At 50.3% G+C, this 26,535-nt stretch overlaps 1 protein-coding gene across 1 annotated transcript in view; it reads left to right on the plus strand.

Moving 5' to 3' along the window:
* The first annotated feature begins 383 nt into the window (after positions 1-383).
* Positions 384-26,535, plus strand: part of ASPHD1 (aspartate beta-hydroxylase domain containing 1) — a 34,414-nt gene continuing 8,262 nt past the window's right edge. The window contains exon 1 of the mRNA XM_086928969.1: positions 384-2,343. Within this exon, the coding sequence (XP_086785095.1) occupies positions 1,542-2,343 (802 nt within the window). The 5' untranslated portion in view covers positions 384-1,541. The remainder of the gene's footprint in view (positions 2,344-26,535) is intronic.

Below are 26,535 nucleotides of genomic sequence, written 5' to 3' on the forward strand. Positions count from 1 at the left end.
ATTAAATATTGGGTAGAACAAAGGGGGACAATAGAGATCAAGAGAAAAGGCGAATGACAATTCGATAATGAAGAGAAGAGTAGGAAGATAACAAGAGAGGAAATAGGCAGTGAGGAGAGAGAGATGGTAAAAGAGCAAGAGAACAAATGAGCGAGGTGCGAAATACAAATGAAGAAGAACGAGAGAAAGATGAAGAGGGAGATAGAGAAAAAAATCAGAAAGAAAAGCGATAGGCACTGAGGGAGAGACAAAGGCGAGGTGCGGAGGAATGAGGGGGCGAGCGATCGAGAGAAATAAAGAGAGTGGGATGACGGGTGAGAGGGAACGACAATAGCGAAAGGAGAAGAGGGGAGCTCCTCGGTGCCAGAGCCGACTGTCCGGGTCCAGCGCCGCCGCCTTCAGCGCTGCAGCAGGGCTCGGCTCGGATCGGCTGGGCGGTGTCTCCGGCGAAGACGGACCGCGAGAGGGAAGAGCGAGCGGGCGATGCCGCTGAGACCCCAGTTGGACGGATTAGCAGCGGTTCGGCCAGTGCACCGGGGGCCGGCCATCTTCCCAGCAGAGACACTAAACGGGAGCAAGCAGCGAGGGCAGGCGACTACCGGCGGAGCTGTCATTTCTGCCTCATCATCACTCCACCTGTCTCCTCTCAGCCGCCATCGCTAGGACAGGCACCAGCAGCTGCAGACCACCGGCATCACCAGTACAGCACCCCTCCTCATCGCCAGCATCACACCAACCTGTGGGCACTATGGCATTCAAGTCTCTGCAGATGTTTCCCTTGTGGAGTAAAATTAGCCTGGGAGTTTGACTAACCAGCCCAGCCGCTTGCACACTGCTGTAGGCGCCATCAAGCCTCGATAGTGTTGTTCAACAGGGTGTTAAAGCCTTTTGGACAGGGACCCAAGCAGAATTAAGCTTATTCAAGATTGGTCAGACCTGCATCTAGGTCTCTTTGGAGCTGCCTCAAAAGGTGTTAAGGCTTCTCCATCATTCGCCTGAAAAGAACGGAAGCCTCCACATTTTTCTCTAAAGAGGCCTGTGATACTGGAGCTAATGGCATCAAACCCACTCTAGCCTCAATCAGAAAGCGGTGGAAGACTGTGTTGGCCTAAGGTCGCTCAGACGCTCTTTAGACATGACCCACCTTATGCAAATGCTCGGGGACACTGGCCTGCATGGTATCAAAGCACCGGCGAGGTTGGCCAAAAGAGCTTTTTCCGTTGGACCAAGATACATTGAAGCCTTTTTAGTATCGATCAATTCACCAAAGTCTCCGTAGAGGTGGCCAGTGGGTTGAAATCTTGCTTACCATTGATTCAAAGTGAGTTAAAGCTGATGAGTGTTAGTATGAATTTGTAGAAGCTGCTGCAACGTTGGCCCCACTGTGTTCCAGCAGCTGTTGTGTTGCTACAGATACGTTGAAGATTGTGGCGTTTCCCCAAACAGGATTGACTTGAAACCAATGTAATATTGTGCTACATAGCGTAGGCCAAGGTATTGGCATCAGTGCTAGTCAGTACCCAACATCGGACTGGAAGAAGATGCTGCCTAGCCCGGGTGACTGGAACATAGGGAGCCCACTGGGTCTATTCTTATCACGTGTGCCATCTGTCCACTTGCCCAGTGAGCCAATCCTGGCAGTCTGTGGGCTTCTTGCTGCTCTCTTTGTTTGGTACTGCTACTGGGTCGGCCGGGAGCGACCACCAGACCCTATATCAGCTAATCGGGAGAGCCAGGAACAACCAGATGTGGGTGGTGGCTACTTGGCATGCCAGGGACCACCAGGTGTCCGTCGTCCTCAACGCTCAAGCAGACTTAACAGCAAGCTGTACCACAACTTGCAGGACTATGCAAAGCGCTACTCATGGTCCGGCATGACCAGGGTACACAAGGGGGTGCGCGACCAAGCCCGCTACTTAAGCGACCATCACAGGGCGATCCAGAAACCAAAGGTCTTCTTCTTGCCTGACCTACCATCAGCGCCATACTGCCAGCGCGACGCCCAACGCCATGATGTAGAGGTCTTGGAGCGAAACTTCCCAGCTGTGGTACGAGACTTTGAAGAAATACAATGGGACTTTGGAAATGGTGGCGTCCTGCCAAAGGGTTGGACAGCCCATCCAGCCTCAACTGGCGGCTGGCATACATTCTACCTCTACCGCAAGGGGCAGTGTGTGGCAAGCAATTGTCGCAGTTGCCCACGGACATATCGTCTTCTGGGCGCACTACGAACCTTTGTGAACAGTAACATCTTTGGCAATGCCTGCTTCTCAGTGCTGCAGCCAGGCACAGTGCTTCCGGGAAACTATGGACCTACCAACGCCAGGGTGAGGTGCCACCTAGGTGAGAGCAGGGTGCAAGGCCTTGGGGGGGGGGGGGGGAGTGGAGAGGGAAGCGTTAATCAAGGGAGCAGACTATAAAGAGGGCGAGTACTCCCTGCAAGCGTCACTCAGCCATACTCAACTGCCCACACAACCGTCTTCTGTGAGCAGCTTTGGCAGTGGGCATCCTCCCATAGTGTGATGATTCTCTCCCTTCATGGTGAGGAGTAGAGGACAGAGGCCAGACACTGTAAGGTTTTTCTAGCAGCCTGCCTGTCATAATATTCTACCAGGATATCGAGCTTTTAATACCGTCTTGACAAAAAATCATGGCCAAAATATCAACCACCACAATATTAAGCAGGTTAAGGATATTTGGTAAGAAAAGATTTGAGAATCTTAATGCATCCTATATGTCCCATGTGATATTTACCTTCAAGGGACAAACATGTGGCATTAGGAATAGCTAATCTATACTTATCTACATACAGTAACCCGACAATATTGTGTTAGTCAATATTTAGGCCACAATATTTTAGCAGCCAACAATTTTCTCCGCAGTATTCTGATATACAACTGCCGCAAATGCTGCTGGACAAAATACAGTTGCAGCAGGTCCATGGGGCTGAGAGGCCACACCGCCCACCTTTTGCCCCTCACTAACTGTGTCTGTCAGACTGAACAAAGGTCAGCCTGACGGACACTGTTCATTTTCAGGTCAGGCAGCCAGGAGCCAGACATGTGCTAAATGTGGAGGCTCCTGGCTGCCTGAGCTGAATTTAGCTGAACTGAGGAAGTCACACCTCATTGACGAGGAGTAGCGTCACTGATTGCCTCACACCAGGGCGCTTCAGTTTTAAGCCATGAAGCGCCTAGGGTCGAGTGTCAATCAGTGGCACTTCATCGCAATCTCACTGATCCCATCCCACTCTGTAATGACATTGGGACTGCCGTCTTCCTTATTGGTTGCCCTTAGGTCAGCCACCTTAGGTCAGCCAGTGAGGGAAGGTCCTCCGAGGAAGGGCTGCAGGTAATTGTGTTTTTTGTTTTTTTTTAAATGTTGGTACGTGCGTGAGTGTATGTATGAATGTTTGTTAATGAGTGTTGTAAATGGATGTGTTTGTGTGGGTGTGTGCGCGTGTGTGAATGCATGGCTGTCAGTGTGTATGCGTGTGTGTGGCGTCCACCCCCTCCTACCTAAACTTACCGGCCGCCACAGACAAACTATACACGCAGTGTGACATACCCCCAGCACCACGAGCTTCCTCTACAAGTGCTAGTCAGTCTGAGCATTTTGCTAGCAGTAGGGCAAGGGGGAAACCCATATCCACCCTTCATGTTCAAACCAGCCATTCTCCCTTCCTCCTCTGCCATCTTTCTCTCTCCTCACTCTCTGTCCTCTCTCTCACCTGAAACCACCCTCCCACCCCTGTGTCTGTTGTAATTACCCTGGGAAGCTGGACAAAGTGTCAAAGGCGACACCAGAGGCTCCCTGCCCTAAATCAGCCACCAAAGACTCCAGCCCACTGGGGAAATGCCTGATAAAAAATGGCAGTCCAGGCCTTGCTAGCAGTAATGTCAGCACCTTTTGACTCCAGTATTGTATTGCATTCATTATATTACTTTATACTGTATCATTTGTATGTGCCTCATACCACTGACAAGGCCCCAAATTGTTTCTGAGTTGGCCAGCAAGAGGTTACTCCATCTGTTTTGCTTGTTTGGTAGTGTTGCTCTGTTGTGTTGCCTATTTAAGAAGTTATGGTGCTGAGAGGCTCGCTCCAAGCTTCCTCCTGGCAGGGCCTTGGTAGTGTTTTAGGACCATCTGCAATGTATTCTCCTCAACAATGTCCTCTTGGTGCTATATGAACTTAGCAATGTGTCCCTCATCCAGAAGTGTCATGTTACAGAGGCATATTACCTTCTCAGTATGAGATAACCCCAGCCCTGTCAGTAATATAGAGGTTATATCATTCCAGAAATGCCATGACGGGGCTAGAAACATCCTAAGCGGTGCCCTCCTCAAGCAGTGTCATGTGAATGTGAGGTGTCTATCAGTGATGTCACTGCGACCGTGGGCAACAGTGCCCTCACTCTGAGCTGTCACCACAGGTGCCCTCCCTGAGCTCCATCATCGGTTCTGTCGGTAAGAGTTTGTTCACAGTTTGACCTTCCTTCAGCAGTGCCTGCTGTGTGAGATTCCACCAACGGTGCCCCTAGGTAACCTTCTTCTTACAATGCCCTCAGCGTAAGCTTCCTCCAAGCGGGCCCTCAGTGAACAACTTTTAAAAATGGCCTCCTTGTGAGTTTCCTCTAGCACTGTTAGTGTGCCTTGAAGTGTAATCCAAATCTGGTTGGGTAACTGACAGAACCTTTTACTGATAGCATTATGCAAACTGACGTCCTCGAAATGTGAGCTCAAGCTTGGTTATGTATATTACTGATTACGAGCACTTGTATCTTTTCTATATTTATTAGGAGAACGATTTTCAACTCTTATTTTTAGATTTAAGATGTTAGAATATCACAAATGCCTCTGGCAACAAACTTAATTGCACAGTAGTTTGACTGGATGTTGCATTGGTATTTTATTAATTCTTAAAGTCATGGTGTTTTTGGAGGTTTTCCGTGCAGGGATGGCCATCTTGGTTACCAATCAGTCAACAATTATCAGAGGAGGACGACCACACTTGCCAAACCTACTGAGAGAAGAGGAGATCTATAGATTGTTTGAATCATATGAGTAACAACATTACCTGGTAATGTTATTTCCCATGCTGCAACGCACACTTTTAATTAACCAGTAGTAATGCTACTTTTAATCTCTGCCCATTTAGGCCATGACTGCAGGGTTCACAGTGCAGGAATGCTGAAATTAGTACCCAGAATCCATACATGCTGACATTTTAGAAGGGGAAAGTGGGAGATAAAAAAAAAAATCTGGACAATGTATTCATCCCATTGATTTCTATTGAAGTTGGGGCAATTTCAGGAGGGAGACACCCAAAATAATGCCGTATTTAGATTGAAAAAATCGAGTCTCCTGCTTGAGTCATGTCTATTGACGTGTGTGAGAAACCCCGATTACAACTATTACTTTCATCCAAACACCGTACAATAGCAAGATTTTATCCGATAAACTAAGGAATAATGATGACCAGTTAGAAGCACTTGGTCCAAATCCGCATGGGCATCCCTGATTCCATGATTGTTGGGTCCTTGGCAGTCCAGGTTGTGTTAATGTACATGTTTGTGGGAAGGGGGATATAATTGCCTTACCAGTACACAAGCTCTGTGGCTGTGGAAGCTCATTCCTTTCCTAAATAAGAGTGCTAAGTGCAATTCTATATATCAGTCATCAATTGCTCTCAGGTAGATGATTCCAGCTCATGGTATCTGACAGTGGCGGTGCGTCCATTAGGGCGCTGGGGCATTGACCCACAAGCCGCCGCGCCCGCAGCACCCTCGGCGGCTCTGAACTGACAATGCATGTCAGTCAGCATGGTGCCGGACCGCCCACCCCCTTCGGGTGGGCGGTCCGGCATCATGCTGACTGACATGTATTGTCAGACCAAGGGGTGGCGCAGAGCGCACAGCAGGCAGCAGCACAAGTGCGCATGTTGGGTTTTGGTCGGAAAATGTTTCCAACCTGCCCAGTCATGAGCACAAGTGTTAGCTGTGGCTGGCGGCTGCGCATTAGGAGAGCGAGGGTTGCTCAATGTCACAACCCTCGGTCTCCTAATGGGCGGCAGGGTGGCGAGTATCCCTGCTAAGCCAATCCTGGTGCTGCTGGAACAGCGCCAGGATTGGCTGAGAGGGGTTGCCAGTGACACGGTTGTTCCTGTTAAAGAGCGCCAACGCTGGACCCCGGTGGCCCAGCCCAGGAGCAGAGGCGGTGGACCCGGTCAGGTAAGTTTTTATCCCTGGGGCCCCAACGCCGCGCGACCCCCTCCTCCCCCCCGCGAGTATTGCGAGCCGCGACTGAATGAGTTTACTAACCCTCATAGGGGTCATGCTGCTCCGAGCTCTTGGCAGTTCTTGCAAAGGAAAACGTCTACATCGGGAATGAAGGTATGTAACAACACCCAGGGAAAGGCAACTAGAGGAGCTGTACTAGTAGTTGCTTGGGTCTCTGAAGTGTGTGTGAGGCAGCACAGGGTGTTGATCGGATTTGTCGTTTGACTTTGCTCGCTGTTTCTTTAATCTCATTTTTGGCGGCACAATCCCACTGCCTTTTCTCTGTGCCTCCTGAACTGCCAGGGGTTACAGCGTTGTCTGTTTTTAGGTCTCGCTGAAGCAATGCGTAAGCATTGTTCGGCGAGATTCTAGTAAGGCTTCCGAAAAGTATCCCCAAGCTGCGGATTAGACACAGTTCAGGTGAGCCAGGCGCGTGCACATCAAAGACCATTGGCCTCGGCATCAGACTTCAAAGGAATGTGCTCTCCCGCCCCCCACCGCTTCAGACTTCAAAGGAATGCGCTCCCCCGCCCCCGCTTAAGACTTCAAAGGAATGCGCTCCCCCGCCCCCGCCACAGCAATGCCGAGAGCTAGTTGCTTTATTGCTCTCACTTGAGGCTTTGTTCTGGCAAGTTTAAAACGTCATTAAGAAAATACAATACATTTACTCCATTTGCGTCCCGTCCATGTTATAACTAAATGTTCTCCGCAGCCATATGCAAATCTGTACTGGTCCTGCTTCGGTATGAACAGCATAACATGAATTGTCAGGCCATGCCCACCCTGAGCTAGAAAACACCCATAGAAGGCTAATTTCACCCTCACTGGGCCACCTTAGTGAGTTAATGTAACATCTTAGTCACTCCTTCCTCTCTTCATGCTCTCTCATTTGTTCTCACATCCTTTCTCTCTCTCCCTCCCCTCCCCTTCCTCCCTCTCACCCTCACCCATCCTCTCACTCACCCACCCTCACCCTCACACCCCCTCACACCCTCACACACCCCCTCACCCTCACACCCCCTCACCATCACCCCCTCACACCCTCACAACCCCTCACCCCCACACCCCTCACCCTTACATCCCCCCACCCTCACACACCCTCACTCTCACACCCGCTCACTCTCACACCCCCTCTTCATCACACCCCCTCACCTTCACACACCCTCTCACCCTCACTCACCCTCACACACTCTCTCACCCTCACACACCCTCTCACCCTCACACCCCCTTACCCTCACAACCCCTCACCCTCACATCCTCTCACCCTCACATCCCCTCACACCCCCTCACCCTCACCCCCACACCCCCTCACCCTCATACACACGCTCACCCTCACACACACCCTCACCCACCCTCTCACCCTCACATACCCTCTCACCCTCACACACCCTTCACCCTCACACACCCTCTCACCCTCACACACCCTCTCACCCACCCTCACCCTCACACCCCCTTGCCCTCACACACTCTCACCCTCACGCCCCTCACACACCCTCACCCTCACACCCCCTCTCACCCTCACACACCCTCTCACCCTCACACACCCTCTCACCCACCCTCACCCTCACACCCCCTTGCCCTCACACACTCTCACCCTCACGCCCCTCACACACCCTCACCCTCACACCCCCTCTCACCCTCACACACCCTCTCACCCTCACACACCCTCTCACCCCACACCCCTTTACCATCACACCCCCTCACCCTCACATCCCCTCACCCTCACATCCCCTCACCCTCACATCCCCTCACCCTCCCTCACACCCTCACACTCCCTGACCCTCACACCCTCTCACCCTCACACCCCTCACCCTCACCATCACTCACTCTCTCACCCACCCTCTCACCCTCACACACCCTCTCACCCTCACACCCCCTCACCCTCACACCCACTCACCCCCTCACACACCCCTCACCCTCACACACCCTCTCACCCTCACACCCCCTCACACCCGCTCACCCTCACACACCCTCACCCTCACACACCCCCACTCTCATACCCCCTCACCCTCACACACCCTCACTCACCCTCACACACCCTCTCACACACCCTCACACCCCTCACCCTCACCCTCAGATACCCTCACCCTCACACACCCTCACCCTCACACCCCCTCACCCTCACACCCTCACACACCCTCACCCTCACCCCGTCACCCTCACCCCCGTCACTCTCACACACCCTCACCCTCACAACCCCACACCCTCATATCACCACACCCTCCCCGTCACCCACCCTCACACACCCTCACACCCCCTCACCCTCACACACCCACTCACCCTCACACCTCCTCACCCTCACATCCCTCTCATCCTCACACACCCTCACTCACCCTCACCCCCTCATCATCACACACCCTCACTCACCCTCACACCCTCTCACTCTCACTCACCCTCACACCATCACCCCCTCACCCTCACACACCCTCACACCCCCTCACCCTCCCTCACACCCTCTCACCCTTCACTCACCCTCACACCCTCTCACTCACCCTCACACCCTCACACACCTCACACACCTTCACTCACCCTCACAAACCCTCACCCTCACACCCTCTCACCCTCACACCCCTCACCCTCACACACCCTCACCCTCACACTCTCACACCCCCTCACCCTCACACCCTCCCACCCCCTCACCCTCACACCCCCTCACCCTCACACCCCCTCACCCTCACTCACCGTCACCAGCATAGCACAACAAAACATAGCATAACAAAACACAGCATAGCATAGCAAAACAAAACATAGCATAACAAAACATAGCATAGCAAAACAAAACAGCATCACAAAATAAAGCATAACAAAACATAGCATAGTATAACAAAACACAGCAAAACATAGCAGAACAAAACATAGCATAACATAACAAAACATAGCATAACATAACAAAACAAAGCATAGCATAGCATAACAAAACATAGCAAAACACAACAAAACATAGCATAGCATAACAAAACAAAGCATAGCATAGCATAACAAAACATAGCAAAACATAGCATAGCATAACAAAACACAACAAAACATAGCATATATATCAAAACATAGCATAGCAAAGCATAGCTAGAAAACACCCATAGAAGGCTAATTTCACCCTCACTGGGCCACCTTAGTGAGTTAATGTAACATCTTAGTCACTCCTCCCTCTCTTCATGCTCTCTCATTTGTTCTCACATCCTTTCTCTCTCTTCCTCCCCTCCCCTTCCTCCCTCTCACCCTCACCCATCCTCTCACTCACCCTCACCCACCCTCACCCTCAACCTCACACCCCCTCACACCCTCACACACCCCCTCACCCTCACACCCCCTCACCCTCACCCCCTCACACCCCCACAACCCCTCACCCCCACACCCCTCACCCTTACACCCCCCCACCCTCACTCTCACACCCCCTCACTCTCACACCCCCTCACTCTCACACCCCCTCTTCATCACACACCCTCACCTTCACACACCCTCTCACCCTCACTCACCCTCTCACCCTCACTCACCCTCACACACTCTCTCACCCTCACACACCCTCTCACCCTCACACCCCCTTACCCTCACACCCCCTCACCCTCACATCCTCTCACCCTCACATCCCTTCACACCCCCTCACCCTCACACCCCCTCACCCTCATACACACCCTCACCCTCACACCCCCCCTCACCCACCCTCTCACCCTCACATACCCTCTCACCCTCACACACCCCTTCACCCTCACACACCCTCTCACCCTCACACACCTAATTACCCACCCTCACCCTCACACCCCGTGCCCTCACACACTCTCACCCTCACGCCCCTCACACACCCTCACCCTCACACCCCCTCTCACCCTCACACACCCTCACACACCCTCTCACCCCCACACCCCTTTACCATCACACCCCTCACCCTCACATCCCCTCACCCTCACATCCCCTCACCCTCACATCCCCTCTCCCTCCCTCACACCCCCTGACCCTCACACCCTCTCACCCTCACACCCCTCACCCTCACCATCACTCACTCTCTCACCCACCCTCTCAACCTCACACACCCTCTCACCCTCACACACACTTTCACCCTCACACACCCTCTCACCCTCACACACCCTCTCACCCACCCTCACACCCCCTCACCCTCACACCCACTCACACACCCCTCACCCTCACACACCCTCTCACCCTCACACCCCCCTCACCCTCACACCCCCTCACCCTGACACCCTCTCACCCTCACACCACCTCATCCTCACCCCCCCCACTCTCACACCCCTCACCCTCACACACCCTCACACTCACTCACCCTCACACACCCTCTCACCCTCACACACCCTCTCACCCTCACACCCCTCACCCTCACACACCCTCACCCTCAGATACCCTCACCCTCACACACCCTCACACCCCCTCACCCTAACACCCTCACACCCCCTCACCCTCACCCCGTCACCCTCACCCCATCACCCTCACAACCCCTCACCCTCACAACCCCACACCCTCACAACACCACACCCTCACAACACCACCCCCCCCCCTCACACACCCTCACACCCCTCACACCCACTCACCCTCACACCTCCTCACCCTCACATCCCTCTCATCCTCACACACCCTCATTCACCCTCACCCCCTCATCATCACACACCCTCACTCACCCTCACACCCTCTCACTCACCCTCACACCATCACCCCCCTCACCCTCACACACCCTCACACCCCCTCACCCTCCCTCACACCCTCTCACCCTTCATTCACCCTCACACCCTCTCACTCACCCTCACACACCCTCACACACCTTCACTCACCCTCACAAACCCTCACCCTCACACCCCTCACCCTCACACACCCTCCCCCTCACACTCTCACACCCCCTCACCCTCACACCCTCCCACCCCCTCACCCTCACACCCCCTCACCCTCACACCCCCTCACCCACACTCACCCTCACCAGCATAGCACAACAAAACAAAGCATAACAAAACACAGCATAGCATAGCATAACAAAAAAGCATATGATAGCAAAACATAGCATTGCATAACAAAACAAAGCATAGGATAGCAAAGCAAAACATAGCATAACAAAACATAGCATGGCAAAACAAAACAGCATAACAAAACAAAGCATAACAAAACATAGCATAGTATAACAAAACACAGCAAAACATAGCAGAACAAAACATAGCATAACATAACAAAACATAGCAAAACAAAGCATAGCATAGCATAGCATAACAAAACATAGCAAAACACAACAAAACATAGCATAGCATAACAAAACACAACAAAACATAGCATACATATCAAAACATAGCATAGCAAAGCATATCAAAACATAGCATAACAAAACACTACATAGCATAGCATAACAAATCAAAGCTTAGCATAACATAACAAAACAAAGCTTAGCATAGCATAACAAAGCATGGCATAGCATAACAAAAGACAGCATAACAAAACATAGCATAACAAAACATAGCATAGCAAAACAAAGCATAGCATAATAAAACACAACAAAACAGCATAGCATAACAAAGCATAGCATAGCATAACAAAACATAGCATAGCAACACACAACAAAATATAGCATAACACAACAAAGCATAGGATAGAAAAACTAAACATAGCATAGCATAACAAAACAAAGCATAGGATACAAAACAAAACACAGCATAGCATAACAAAACATAGCATAACATAACAAAACATAGCATAAAAAACAGAACAACACATAGCATAACAAAACATAGCAAAACACAACAAAACATAGCATAGCTTAACAAAACAACAAAACAGAGCATAGCATAACAAAACATAGCATAGCAAAACAAAGAATAGCATAGCAAAACACAACAAAACATAGCATAGCATAACAACGCATAGCATAGCAAAATATAGCATAGCATAACAAAACATAGCATTGCATAACAAAACACAGCATAGCATAACATAACAAATCAAAGTACAGGATAGCAAAACATAGCATAACATACCAAAACACAGCATAGCATAACATAACAAATCAAATCATATAATAGCAAAACATAGCATAGCATAACAAAACAAACATAGGATAGCAAGACAAAACATAGCATAGCATACAGCATCATTCAGCACCACGCATCACAACATCACTATGAGCTACCACAGCATCACTGATTGCCACAGCATCACTCGTTCACCATTACAACATCACTCAGTGCCACCACAGCATCAATCTGTGCAACCATTCAACAACACCTGGTTCAAATATGTTCTCTCAATGTTTCAAGCTTTATTTCAAATGTAACAAAATGTTAAGTTAACATCCTCAGGATCGGTTTGTGGAATAGTATGCCCACCTCTAGATCGAGGCAACGCCTGAATAGCCGTAATGGCACAGAGCATTGAGGGGATCAAGCGAGGGGAAAAAGATGCAAGAATCAGGGAAGGAAAGGAAGGGGACATCAGGGAGGGAGATCTGTAAGACACAAGCAGATAACACGCATAAGACTATGTTTACAATAATCAGAACTAACAGTGGTATGCAACTACCTTATAATTGTATACCTGTAAAGGAAAATATAACTCTTCTAGATGTGTAGAGGTGTCTGGTAGCGTAGAAATTGTTGCGGTGTAACTATAACAATACAAAAGCAAGTAACAGTACTATAACAATGATTTCATACTTTTCCGCGTCTCTCTATACATATAGCACCTATATAAGAACCTACCTAAGTATACCTCTAACAGTGCATCACAGGGGAAGAGTGTAACCATACACCTCTAGAATACCCCTGTTAAGTGGAAGAGGTAAATACAATAGTTAGCACCTATACACAATGAAATACACGCTGCCACTTGTAGTAATATCCATTTCAATGCAAAAGAAACATGCGAAGACCCTTCGTAATTCAGTTCAATTACTAGCCCAAATGATGCCTCTTAAATGGGTTCAAGGGTATAATCCAAAGTATGGGAGGGGAAATGATCACCACAGTTTATGAGTGCCCTGCCCACCTAAAAACCCAGCTAGGGTAAACTCCGTTGGCCGATAATACCAACCGGGCCAATTCCAAAGTTACAAACGGACACAAAACCTACTCACGGTAACCGCCGTTACCGAGTAGGCTGAAACGAACACCCAACAAAGAACTCAGCGATCCCGCTGTATTGTGCTGTGGTGCCAGGCACCCTTACCGCACCAACTCTCAGAGGTCTCCAAAACGCCGTGACAAATACTCCGGAAGAATTCCCGACACCGCCATCAGCCGCCGACTGTCTTTCATACGTTCTCGCGCTATCGCGTAGTACCGCAAAGGATCATGGGAACGGTAGTTTCTGGCCCAGGGCATGCCGGGAATAGTAGTTCCGTCGGATCGCGATCGTGACAGAACATCCCCCCTTTCAACAGAGGAGATCAAGGACCAGGTTTAGAGGGGCATCTCCTATGGAAGACAGAGACCAAAACCGGGGCATGAATCCCCAGAGCAGGTTCCCACGAGTTTTCTTCGGGCCCATACCCCTTCCATGACACCAGATACCACAATTTACTCCTCCGAAGCTTGGAATCCAATATTCGTCTCACCTCGTATTCCAGTTCTCCCTGTACCAACAGAGGAGGTGGACGATGCTGGCCCTTCGAGCGTGAAGGTTTCAACAATGAGACATGAAACACCGGATGAATGCGTAAATGGGAAGGGAGCTTCAACTTCACCGCAACCGGGTTCACACGTTTCAACACAGTATAAGGCCCAATGTACCGAGGGTTGAAAACACTGTGTTTCCTGAAGCGTAGATTCCTCGTGGATAACCACACCTCATCACCCTTGCAGTACAACGGACCTTGTCTCCGATGCTTATCAGCAGCAGCCTTGTACCTGAGTTTCACTGCCTGCAACTGATCCTGCGCTTTAGACAACGTTTCCTTGATGTGTTCTACTCTTTGAGCCACCTCCGGAAGGAGAGACTCAGCTTTCAGGTGAGCAAAGGGAAGAAACCGAGGGTGTCTGCCGTACAAACAGTAAAAAGGTGTATTCTTGGTAGAGCTGTGAGTAGCATTGTTGTAAGCCACTTCTGCCAACCACAATTAGTCCACCCAGTTCTCCTTACTGTTATCCACATAGAACCTCAAATACTGCTTAAGAGTTTGATTCAACCGCTCAGTTTGGCCGTCTGTTTGCGGGTGAAAACTCGTGGAAAGGGCAGTGCCAATATGTAATGAAGAACACCATTTCTTCCAAAACTGGGCGGTGAACTGCGAGCCACGGTCTGAAACTATTACACTCGGCAATCCATGTAAGCGAACCACGTTGACCATGAGTAGAATAGCCAATTGACCCGCTGAAGGCACCTGCTTGCAGGCCACAAAATGCCCCATCTTAGACAGGTAGTCGACCACCACCATTATTGCCGTACATCCCCGGTCAGCAGGAAGACCCACAATGAAGTCCACCGAAATCTGATCCCAAGGAATCGAAGGAGTAGGGAGAGGCGGTAGGCGGACACCCATCGCCCTACATCAGGTCTCACAGAAGGCCACCAGAACTGTCACAGCACACATTCCAGGGTCTAGGCATACCCCAAGTGACCCGTACACGGTGACTCATGGCACCAAACGTAGACTTGTTTCCTCAAAGACAATGTAGGCACCAACAATCTGTCATTGAACATTGGCAGGCCCCCATGCAACTTCCATTCTGGGTGTCTACCAAGCCATGTCCTCCAAACGAAGGATTCCACACCCTTCTTGACATCCCTCAGGAATGTATCAGGCTGCATAGCACATACCACTCTGTCCGGTTCCACAATACTAGCCTTGTCCCTCTCCCCACACTGGGTGACCGTTGACTGGCGTGTTAAGGCGTCCGCCTTCCGATTGTCCGCACCTGGGTGGAACGTGATGACAAAATTAAAGCCAGAGAAAAAGATCATCCACCTGAGCTGTCTAGGCGTGAGATGACGAGCGGCAGACATAAACTGTAAATTCCGATGGTCAGAGTAGACCGTCACCACATGACGGGCTCCCATGAGGAAATGCCGCCATTCCTGAAACGAGTCCCGAATGGCCAGAAGCTCTTTCTCAGCAATGTGATAGTTTCTCTCGGCAGGATTCAGTTTACGTGACATATACGCCACCGGATGTAGCTGCCCCGTATCCGCATGGGGTTGAGACAGGATTGCCCCAATCGCCACATCCGAAGCATCCGCCTCCACAACATAAGGTCTATCGGATCCGGATGGGCCAATACCGGGGCTGACACAAAAGCATCTTTAAGAGCAGTAATAGCAGCTTGCTCGTCATCAGACCATACAAACACGCTCGCTTTCCTCAACAGCTGAGTGATAGGCGCCACCAACCGAGAGAATTGATTGATGAAACGCCTATAAAAATTGGCAAATCCAATGAAACATTGTACATCACGGACATTACATGGAACAGGCCAATTCCGAACAGCCGCAACCTTCCTTTCCGCCATCTCTTGGCCATCTGGACTCAGCATTACCCCCAGAAATTCTACAGTACGAACATGAAAGTCACATTTACTGAGTTTGCAGTAAAGATTGTTTGCCTGCAAAATGGTGAGCACGTTTGCCACATGCTGACGGTGCAGATCCTCCGAGTCCGAGTAGACCAGGATATCGTCTATGTAGACAATCACATACCGGTCCAATATTTCACAAAAAACATCATTAAGGAAGAATTGAAAGGCCGCTGGGGCGTTACAGAGTCCGAAGGGCATCACCCTATACTCGAATAGCCCATAGCGAGTCTTGAATGCGGTCTTCCATTCATCCCCGCTACGCATGCGAACCAAATGATAGGCCCCTTTTAGATCAAGTTTTGTGAACACTGTAGCTTTTTTTACTTGCTCAAACAAAACACTGATCAAGGGTACAGGATACCTATTTTTCACAGTGATGGCATTTAATGCCCTATAGTCCACACATGCGCGTAGCTCGCCATTAGCTTTCGGGATGAAGAAAAGTGGCGAGGCTGCTGGAGATTTCGATGGACGTATGAAACCCAGCCCCAATAGTTTGTCCAAATACTCACGAAGGTGTAAGTTCTCAAGCTCCGTGAGAGCATAAATCCGCCCACAAGTTACTGCAGCTCCCGGGACCAGATCGATCTGGCAGTCATACTGCCTATAGGGGGGGAGCTCCTCAGCCTGTGCCTCATTAACCGCATGCGCGCTAGCGGGTTTTCCCGCTGTGCGCTGAGATTTGAAAATCGCGCGGTTTGTGACAAAGCCAGCTCGTCATCCGCGTAGCGCAGGTAACGCCCATGACGAGCTGGATTTGTCATCCGCAGCGAAGGGGTTAAACACTTTGCCAAAGAACTGATACACCGCAGAAAGTTGAACACATTTTTCAGCTGCCGTGGCAATACAAGACCCACCAGACAAGGCTTGAGCGGGTTTCATAGCTCCCTTATGACAATGATTCAAGCAATACTCTGAACCCATATGAACGGTTCTGGTGTCCCAATTTATACTCGGGTTGTGTTTTTCCAGTCAAGGTAAGCCAAAGATTATACCATATTGAGGAGCCCTGATAACACTAAATGCAAGAAACTCCGAGTGCGTGTCCCCCAATAACACCTCAATTTCTTCTGTGTCATAGCTAATGGGACCCATACTAAGCTTCCCCCCATCCACAGCATACACGTCTTCAGGCCTCTCTTTCTGCACTAGAGTTACTCCCATGCGTTGGGCTTCCTGTATATCAGTGAACATACCAGTTGCCCCTGAGTCCACCATAGCTGAAGTGACTACAGATTCACTGGCCAGCAGTAACATAATGGACACAAACAGATGATTTGTTACCCTATTCATTCCACCACTTAAAGAAGGGACATGCATAGGACTCCAAGAAACCCCTTCCTGTTTCCCAGAGTCAATCAGTTTTCCGTCACCTTTTCTGTATCAGCGGAAGCCACTTGGTTACCTCGAAAACGGTTGGCTTTTGGCTTTGATGGGCACTCTCTCACAAAAATGGCCCTTTTTGCCACAATATAAACAAAGGCCTTGTTTTCTCCTAGATTCTCTCTCAGCCGGTGTCAAAGCAGTCCTCACTGCTCCTATCTCCATAGGTTCAGAAGAGGAGGCTGATTCCCTTCCTTGGTAACATGTGTCTCAACCACTGGTTTCTTACGGGTTTCGCCTTTCCTCTCGCCCAGACGATGATCTAACCTTAAGGCTAAGTTGATCAAACCATCACAAGTAGTGGGTTGAGGATCTATTTGCGCTATGACATCCTTAAGTTCGTCATTCAACCCTTGATGAAACAATGACGCCTGTTTGTTCTCTGGCCAGGTGGTTTCTGCCACTAAACGCCAAAAGGCGTTCAAGTATACAACGAGGTCCCCTTTACCCTGTCGTAACCCCAACAATTCCCTATCTGCTGTGTAGGAATCAGCCCTTCTATCAAATACTCTAAGAAATTCAGTTTGGAAGGCTTCCCAATCGTGCAATAAAGGATTATTGCGATGAACCAACGGGACAGCCCATTGTGCAGCGTTGCCCGCTAAATATGAGATCAGAAAGGCCACCTTAGCCTGATTGGTAGGGAATGCTTTAGGTTTGCAGGAAAAATGTAGAGCTATCTGAGTGAGGAACACTTGAACCTTGTCTGATTCCCCATGACATCGTTCTGGTGACGCCAATGGAATAGACACAGACATCTCTAGTACCACCGGCTGCGGTGGAGGAGCAGCCCCCGCATCAAATGGATTGCGCTGAATGCCATCCAATCGGGCCCTCAGGTCCGCAGTCTCCAACCGAGACACGGAGACTTCCAACTGTAAGCTACCCAGAGCCTCTATCACATCTTCTAATGTGGCCATACTTGCACAACCTGACCAGGAGGACTATTATTTGTAGGTCGGGAATTCTGTTAAGTTAACGTCCTCAGGATCGGTTTGTGGAATAGTATGCCCACCTCTAGATCGAGTCAACGCCTGAATAGCCGTAATGGCACAGAGCATTGAGAGAATCAAGCGAGGGGAAAAAGATGCAAGAATCAGGGAAGGAAAGGAAGGGGACAGCAGGGAGGGAGATCTGTAAGACACAAGCAGATAACACGCATAAGACTATGTTTACAATAATCAGAACTGACAGTGGTATGCAACTACCTTATAATTGTATACCTGTAAAGGAAAATATAACTCTTCTAGATGTGTAGAGGTGTCTGGTAGCGTAGAAATTGTTGCGGTGTAACTATAACAATACAAAAGCAAGTAACAGTACTATAACAATGATTTCATACTTTTCAGCGTCTCTCTATACATATAGCACCTGTAGAAGAACCTACCTAAGTATACCTCTAACAGTGCATCACAGGGGAAGAGTGTAACCATACACCTCTAGAATACCCCTGTTAAGTGGAAGAGGTAAATACAATAGTTAGCACCTATACACAATGAAATACACGCTGCCACTTGTAGTAATATCCATTTCAATGCAAAAGAAACATGCGAAGACCCTTCGTAATTCAGTTCAATTACTAGCCCAAATAATGCCTCTTAAATGGGTTCAAGGGCATAATCCAAAGTATGGGAGGGGAAATGATCACCACAGTTTATGTGCGCCCTGCACACCTAAAAACCCAGCTAGGGTAAACTCCGTTGGCCGACAATACCAACCGGGCCAATTACAAAGTTACAAACGGACACAAAACCTACTCACGGTAACCGCCGTTACCGAGTAGGCTGAAACAAACACCCAACAAAGAACTCAGCGATCCCGCTGGATTGCGCTGTGGTGCCAGGCACTCTTACCGCACCAACTCTCAAAAGTCTGCAAAACGCCGTGACAAATACTCCGGAAGAATTCCCGACACCACCATCAGCCGCCGACTGTCTTTCATACGTTCTCGCGCTATCGCGTAGTACCGCGAAGGATCATGGGAACGGTAGTTTCCGGCCCAGGGCATGCCGGGAATAGTAGTTCCGTCGGATCGCCATCGTGACACAAAAAGATGTTAATATTTCACTTCTGTTCTTGGAATTTCGTCACAATAAAATACACTGAACATAATGTTCACAAAAGTTATTTACAAAAGTTTAAGCTATTGCCATTATAAATTACAATAACTTTTATTTAAGTATTAAATATTTTGAAAAAATTAAAAGCCATTGTTATTTGTAATATCAATACATGTAAGTCACGTGAATACAACACATATTGCATTCCAAATGCTATAGGTGTCACATTTGCAAAAGTTATAACTATTGGCATTATAAATGACAAAGCTATTAATTTAGCTATTTTTAAAAACAAAACATAAATAAACAATTTGTCATTTACAATACCAATAGCTCAAACTTTCCTAATGCGAGACCTATTGCATTGCAAATGCTTGTTTAATAAGTGGCAATGGGTGTTTCTTTAGGTGTAATCCCTCAAGTGGTTTTCAGGTGTTTGGGCAGGGCTGTTGCACATTGAACCTGCTGGCTACTTCTAATATGGGGTGTGCTGCTGCAGCCATTCCTGTGTTATGTGCAGTGGTTGAACTAAGTTCTTGTCTCTTGAAAATGTACTAGTGACTTGAAGTAGAGCTTGCACTGCACTTGCCGCTGTTAGGATGCATGCCAGAGGGAGAAAGCAAGGGAGAGATTTAAATCAGAGACTAGGAGATAGAGAATCAAAGGGAACAGTCGGCAGGCTGTCTCTCTGGCTCAGGCCGCAGCATTCGTTGCTAGTACGTCATGCATTGATTTGAAAAGAGCTTCCTGGTCGGCTGTTCCCAAACAGATAACTTTCATAATTAGTGAGTTTGGTGACTGGCCCCTTGGCGATGCGCAGGTTTTGCGCCCCTCCTTACCAGACGATGCACCTTTCTTACTCCCATGGGACAGTCCTTACTCAGTGGGCTACATTAGCAGCTGACAATAAGCTCCGGGACCTAGCTAAGGACCATCCACTTGGTTTGCAGCTGATCCTGCATACTTCCCTCTCACAAGTTAGAATCCGAGGTTAATTAAATACAAGGTACACTAACCTCACAGTGGTTTTTCATGAAGACTTTCAGCTTTAGCTGCCAGATGAAGTGCAGAGACAACCCTATGTACTTGTAAGATGATTGAATACCTTGCTTGTTGCACACTACAGTAACTGTTGAACAATTTCAATTCTAACACATGGGGCAATTTTTCATGTTTAATATTTCAAGTCTGCACTTTCACACTGCTTTATAAATGCTCTTGCTTTCTCAAATTTACATTAAAAGGCACTATTTGTGCCCTCTTTTAAAAAATGTTCCTGTGGTGAGAGCCCCTCCGAACTCTGCTTATGCTCCTCGCGCAGGACACCAACAAGCTGGCGAGCAGGAAGTACCGTAGGGCAGGGAGGGGCTTTATGGGGAATCATAAAAACTAAGAAAGAACTTGTGTCCGTTCTCTTGCAAGGCTGCTGGCGGGATGGCAATGACTGGTGTAGTGTTGGTGTGTGGCTGGCCAATACAGGCCTGGCTAACGCCCAGTCGCGTGCGCAGGGGCAGGACGTGCAGCAAGCAGCGACTCAGGCTCACACACAATGCCAGTCGGAAGTGACGTGCACGAGCACACGCTTCCCTTTTATTTAGCCCCGCAGGCCACGCCTGGCCTGCGGATGTGGGGATGCATGTACGTGCATAAACTAGAATGTCTACAGCATTACATCCCTATCCAACTATGTAAACTTTGCACCATGTCCCAACTTTTGGCACAACAGGGTCTCTAGTTCAAAATATGACACTCTGTACTTGCGGGTCCCTTGGTGGTCGCTTCAGGGCCTCAGCTGACAGGCGTAGTCTTTTGATTTCTGGCTTGGAGGTGGATTGGGCGCAGGTTGTACTTTGGGGCGTTGCCTCGGCCCCGCTCCGAGGCGCGGGGCAGATTCCTGATAGGAGTTGACGTAGCTGGGGATCCGCACCCCGGCTCAGGCATCGCCTCCTGTGTCCCTGCCGGTGAATTGTTCTCGCTCTCCTGTGTCATAGCTGTAGACAGCTCGCTATCTCCACCGGTGGCCTCCAGATTTTGCCTTGGGCTAGGGGATATCACCTTGAACCAGGACGTGTTCCTCGATACTTCCTCTCCCTCTTTTCTTGCAGTCACCATGGTACCTTTCGTGGCTGTCACGGTCCACGGACCCGGTTCATAGTAGGTCTGAAACTTTCCCTCAGGGCGTCTGTTTCGTATGACCACTTGTGCTCCTGGGCACACACGCCGTGGTGTGGCTCTCCGACGCCGGCTCGCTCGCTGGTTGTTTTGTTGCCTCCGTTCCTGGGCGTCGTCCATGTTGCTCGCGCCCGGTACCGCTCCTGATACGGCGGGAAGGAGGTCTCTGCGTTGGCCTTGGAACATGAAAGCCCACGGGCTCCGCCGGGTGGTGCAATGAGGGGTTCCACGGTACTCCCGTAGGAAGTCATGTAGTCTCTGTTCAGGGTCGGCTTGCTCGACCACCGCTATCCGGAACATCTTATTGAGTGTTCGCATAAATCGTTCTGCCTCCCCGTTGGCTTGTGGCCATTGAGGTGTGATGCGGAGGTGGGTGATGCCCCGGGCTTTTAAGAAAGTGGCAAACTCCGCTCCCTGGAACGGTGGTCCGTTATCGCTCCGTATTTCTTCGGGGTACCCGAACATAGAGAACATCTTTTCTAGCGCCGGCCCCCCGTGCGTGAAGGCCGTGGAGGTGACTATCTCGACTAGCGGGTACTTGGAATATGAATCGACGGCCACCAGCATGTGTCCTTCTCCCGGGAAGCTCCCGAAGTCTATACTGACTTTTGCCCACGGGGTCGTACAGGCCTCCTCTGTTATTATCGGGGCCGGTCGCTCGGGGTCACTCGTTAGCTGGCAGGACATGCAGTTCTTCAAATAATCCATCACCATTGTTTCGAGTTCAGGGAACTACACCTTCTCCCGCATGCGCGCTTTCATTTTCGTGGCTCCTTGGTGGCCACCATGAGCAAGTTGGGTGGCGCGGTATTTGAGGCTCTGTGGTATCACCAGGCGTGACCCCCTCAACAGCACACCTTCCTCCGTGGCGCTGAGTTCGTGTCGGACGTGCCAGATCTTCGTGAGTGCCTCTTTGTCTGCTGCATTCCAAGTGTTTGGTGGGTGTAAGTAGTTGGTCCAGGACCCTTCCTGGACGGCCTGTAGTGACCTCGTGTAGATGTTGTCCTCGGCGGCTGCTTCCTTGATTTCGTCAATCGTCATGCATTGAGGACAGGAGGTCAGGGCTACCCATTGGGCGTATTCCTCGCAGTCGTCATCCGTGGATACCGGTTCTTGTGGTAGTGGGTGACGCGACAAGTAGTCGGCCGGGTTTTTGGCCCCCGGTCTATATACCACCTTCATTCCGTACGACTGGAGTTGAATCACCCATCTTTCAATGCGTGGTGGTGGGTGCGGGGCTGTCCCTTTGAAGAGGGGTACCAACGGCTGGTGGTCTGTGACCATTACGAATGAGTGGCCATGTAGGTATAGGTGGAAGTGGCTGCAGGCCCATTTAATTGCTAGAGCTTCCCGCTCAATTTGGGCGTATCTGGTCTCAGTTGGGGTGAGGGCCTTGCTGGCAAAGGCTAGTGCTGTCCATTGGCCGGGCCCGTGCTCCTGGGTCAGGACCGCTCCCAAGCCCACCGGGCTGGCGTCCACGATCACCTCGGTGCGTTTTGCAGGGTCAAAGTATGACAGTGTTGCATTTTCCAGAAGAGCGTCCTTGATGCCCTGGAAAGCTTCATTCTCTTTTGGGCCCCATTGCCACGTGGCGTCGGTTTTGGTTAGTGCTCGGAGAGGTTCGCTTTGGGTGGCTAGGCCTGGTATGAACCGGCCACAGTAGGTCGCCATCACGAGGAAGCTTCTCACCTCTGTTGGTGACTTTGGCGCTGGGGCGTCTTTTATGGATCTGGACTTCCTCGGGTCAATCTGAATTCCTTCCTGGTTGAAAACATAACCAAAAAATTCAATGGAGGATTGAAAGAATTGGCATTTGTCCTTGTGGAGTGTCGCTCCATATGTGCTTAGTCTTTTCAGGATATCTCTGAGGTGTTTGTAGTGCTCCGACGCGGTGGCAGAGTGAATCAAAATGTCGTCACTGACATTAAGTACGCCCGGTAATCCAGATAGGAGTTCTCTGATCGTATTTTGGAATACCTCCGCCGTGGAGGAAATGCCAAAGTTAAGGCGTTTGTAGCGCCGGAGGCCAAGATGAGTGCTGAACGTAGTGATAAAAACGGCTTTCCTCGGCCAGGGGTAATTGATGATATCCAGCATTGAGATCGATTTTTGAGAACCATTTCGATCCGTTTACGTCGGCCACTATGTCGTCCATTGTGGGCGTTAGATGTCTTTCCCTCCTGATGGCCGTGTTTGGCAGCCGCATGTCAATACATAGGCGAACTTCGCCCGGTTGCTTGGGCTTTTCCACGATGACCATGGGTGAGACCCACGGGGTGGGTCCCGTCACCTTTTCGATAACACCAAGGTTCTCAAGTTTTTCAAGTTCCTTCTCCACCAGCGGGCGGAGGTGAAAAGGAATCCTGCGATGACGCAGTGCTGTGGGGGAAACAGATTTGTCGATGTGAAGTTTGATGGGTTCACACTTTATGCACCCTAATCCTCTGAATAAGTCAGGAAACCGCTCCAGCAATTCATCCACTTGGTGGGCACGTATGCGATTAGCAAATGCTATCAGTTTTAAGTCCTCTATGCCGTGTGGCTGCTTAGTAGGGTGTCAGTTTCCCGGTCGATGATGTGAACGGTTGCCATGATTTCCGACTCATCCACCCTGATAGGTATTACAATTTTCCCCTTGAGAGGTAGCGGAGTGTCTGCCCCATAAGCAAAGATTCTAGTTTTGGATCGAAGAACCTCGGGCCGCGGGCGTAGCTTGTTGAACTGTTGCAGTCCCATGACGTTAACGGTGGCGCCCGTATCAATGATAGCCTTCACTTCGTTTTGCCCCATTTGTACCACACACGTTGGTTGTGGTCGTCGTCTTTGCTTAAGTTCTCGGGCGAAAGAGATGACGTATGCCTCCTCATCTTCCGAGTCCGAATCATCGTAGATTGTGGGTAGGTGTCTTTCCGTTTTCTCCGGGGGTGGATCAGTCAGTGATAGCTGGCGGACAGCTTTGGTGGGTGTCCACGCCTTCTTAGTGTTCTTGGGCTGGTTCTTCCTGCGGCACACGGAAGCAAAATGGTTCGGGATCCCACAGTTCGCACATGTCTGTCCCTGGGCCGGGCAGTCCTTGGCCGCATGTGGTTCATGGCCACAGTACCCACACCGGGCTTGAGGTGAGTTTCTCCGGTATCCTTTCTGTGCCTGGCCACGTGGTCGGGGTTTCACGGTGTCTGCGCGTTCCACTTTGATGGCTTCCGTTTTGACGGGGGCTTTATGTAACGCCTGTTCCATGGCCGTCGCTCTGACGTCTGAGAGCTTGTGGTTTCTGGCCAGGATGAGGATGTCTTCTAGAGAAATTCCAGGTTTACGTAGGATATGTCCTCTTAGCGTCTTGTCCCGACATCCCTGAATCAGTTGTCTTCTTATGGCCCTCGGTTGGTCCTCATCGGTGGAGCTGGCTAGCTCCCGGACGCGGGTGTGGAACTGGTCCATTGACTCTCCATCGCGTTGGCGTGCTTGCCCCAACTTGAACACCTCAAAGTCTACATTCAACTGTGGATCGAAATGTCCGTTGAGGGCGGCAACAGCCGCCGTGTAGCTGTCGGCCGCTCCTGTGTTAGGAAGGTGCTTAAACAGTTTAAAGATCTCATCCCCTGCGTAGTGGAGTAGTAACAACCTTTTCACAGCTTCATCCATTTCCCTCGTAACCACGAAGTAGTTCTCCAATCTCTCTAGCCAAATTTTCCAGCGTGGTGAGGCCATGGACGGGTCAATGGCCTCGCTGAAGGGTGGTAGCACTCCAGTTGCGGCGTGTTGGAATGGGATGTTAATGACGGGCGCTGGTGCATCGACGTCCCCCATTGCGCAAACCCTCTAGAGTGTGGAGAGAGTAGCGTAGTTCAATTGGTCCCTTCCCAGGCAGTGGTACCACGTGTGCCGTGGTTTGTGGGCTTTACCCTTCCTCCTTCCTTATGCAGCACCCTCGTGGCAGTAGCGCGATGTCTCTCACCTGCACCTCTTGACTTTTGGCCGGCCAATAGCAGGGGAGAATAGTGGCCCCTCCTGAACCACCTGTTAGTCAGCTCGTGCCCCAGCAGATGCCACTCCAGCAGTGGGTGAAAGCCTCCCAGGCCTCAGCAGGCCAAAATGCGCGTTGCACGCGAGATGCGTGACACTTGGCAGGGTGATTTTCCCGCCGCACACGCGAGATGCGTGTAAAATGGCCGGGTGCGGCAGGAACGCTGGCCACGCGGGATGCGTGGTAAACGGCACCTCGTTGCCGTTTTCGGGAAGGTGGTGCGGCAATGCCCAGCAGTGGTGTTCACGCTCACCACGGATCATCAGGCAGGAAGAGAGCGAGGCCCCAGCAGAGGGGCAGCAGAGAGGAGCGCGCTGGCTCCGACGAAGCAGAAGCAGCACCTAGGACATGCGCGGTAGGCACCGCGGGTGAGAGCAGATCGCTCCAATGGGTCTCAGGTGCGCGGGCGAGGGTTGGGCCCCCTCCGCTCGTCGCCAATGTAGTGTTGGTGTGTGGCTGGCCAAGTACAGGCCTGGCTAACGCCCAGTCGCGTGCGCAGGGGCAGGACGCGCAGCAAGCAGCGACTCAGTCTCACACACAATGCCAGTCGGAAGTGACGTGCACGAGCACACGCCTCCCTTTTATTTAGCCCCGCAGGCCACGCCTGGCCTGCGGATGTGGGGATGCGTGTATGTGCATAAACTAGAATGTCTACAGCATTACAACTGGGACGAAGGGCAATAAAGAGGTGTAAGATTACTTACTGCTGGCAATCTTCATTACCCGGAACCATAGTGTTCCTCTTGACAGTGCTAACCATATAAGGGAAAGGGGCTGTGACGAAAGACAGGTGAAGGGGCAATTTAGCAGATGACGCTTTCAACAATCTCCCAGGAAAGTAGACCTAATTAAAAGAAAGGGTCTCTCCATAATTTCAACTTACTCTCCTGCTGTCACCAGTGCTGTCGCTGTCAGAGTGTAAAACCTTGACTCTCACGGGTTGGAGGTTGAACAGCAGGGTTTGCAGGGTTAAGGTTGTTCAAAGGAGGTCACTCTTGTTATTTAAGCTTGTAAGAAACCATCAACTCTTTAGTTATTTGCTAGGCATTGAAAAAAATGGTAAATGGTGCAAGGATAAGGGTGTTGATCCAAGCTCTTGTGACCAGTTTCTTATTTCGGATTTTTTG

The sequence above is a fragment of the Lissotriton vulgaris genome, chromosome 7 (genome assembly GCF_964263255.1).
Source record: "Lissotriton vulgaris chromosome 7, aLisVul1.2, whole genome shotgun sequence".
NCBI classification, from domain to species: domain Eukaryota; kingdom Metazoa; phylum Chordata; class Amphibia; order Caudata; family Salamandridae; genus Lissotriton; species Lissotriton vulgaris.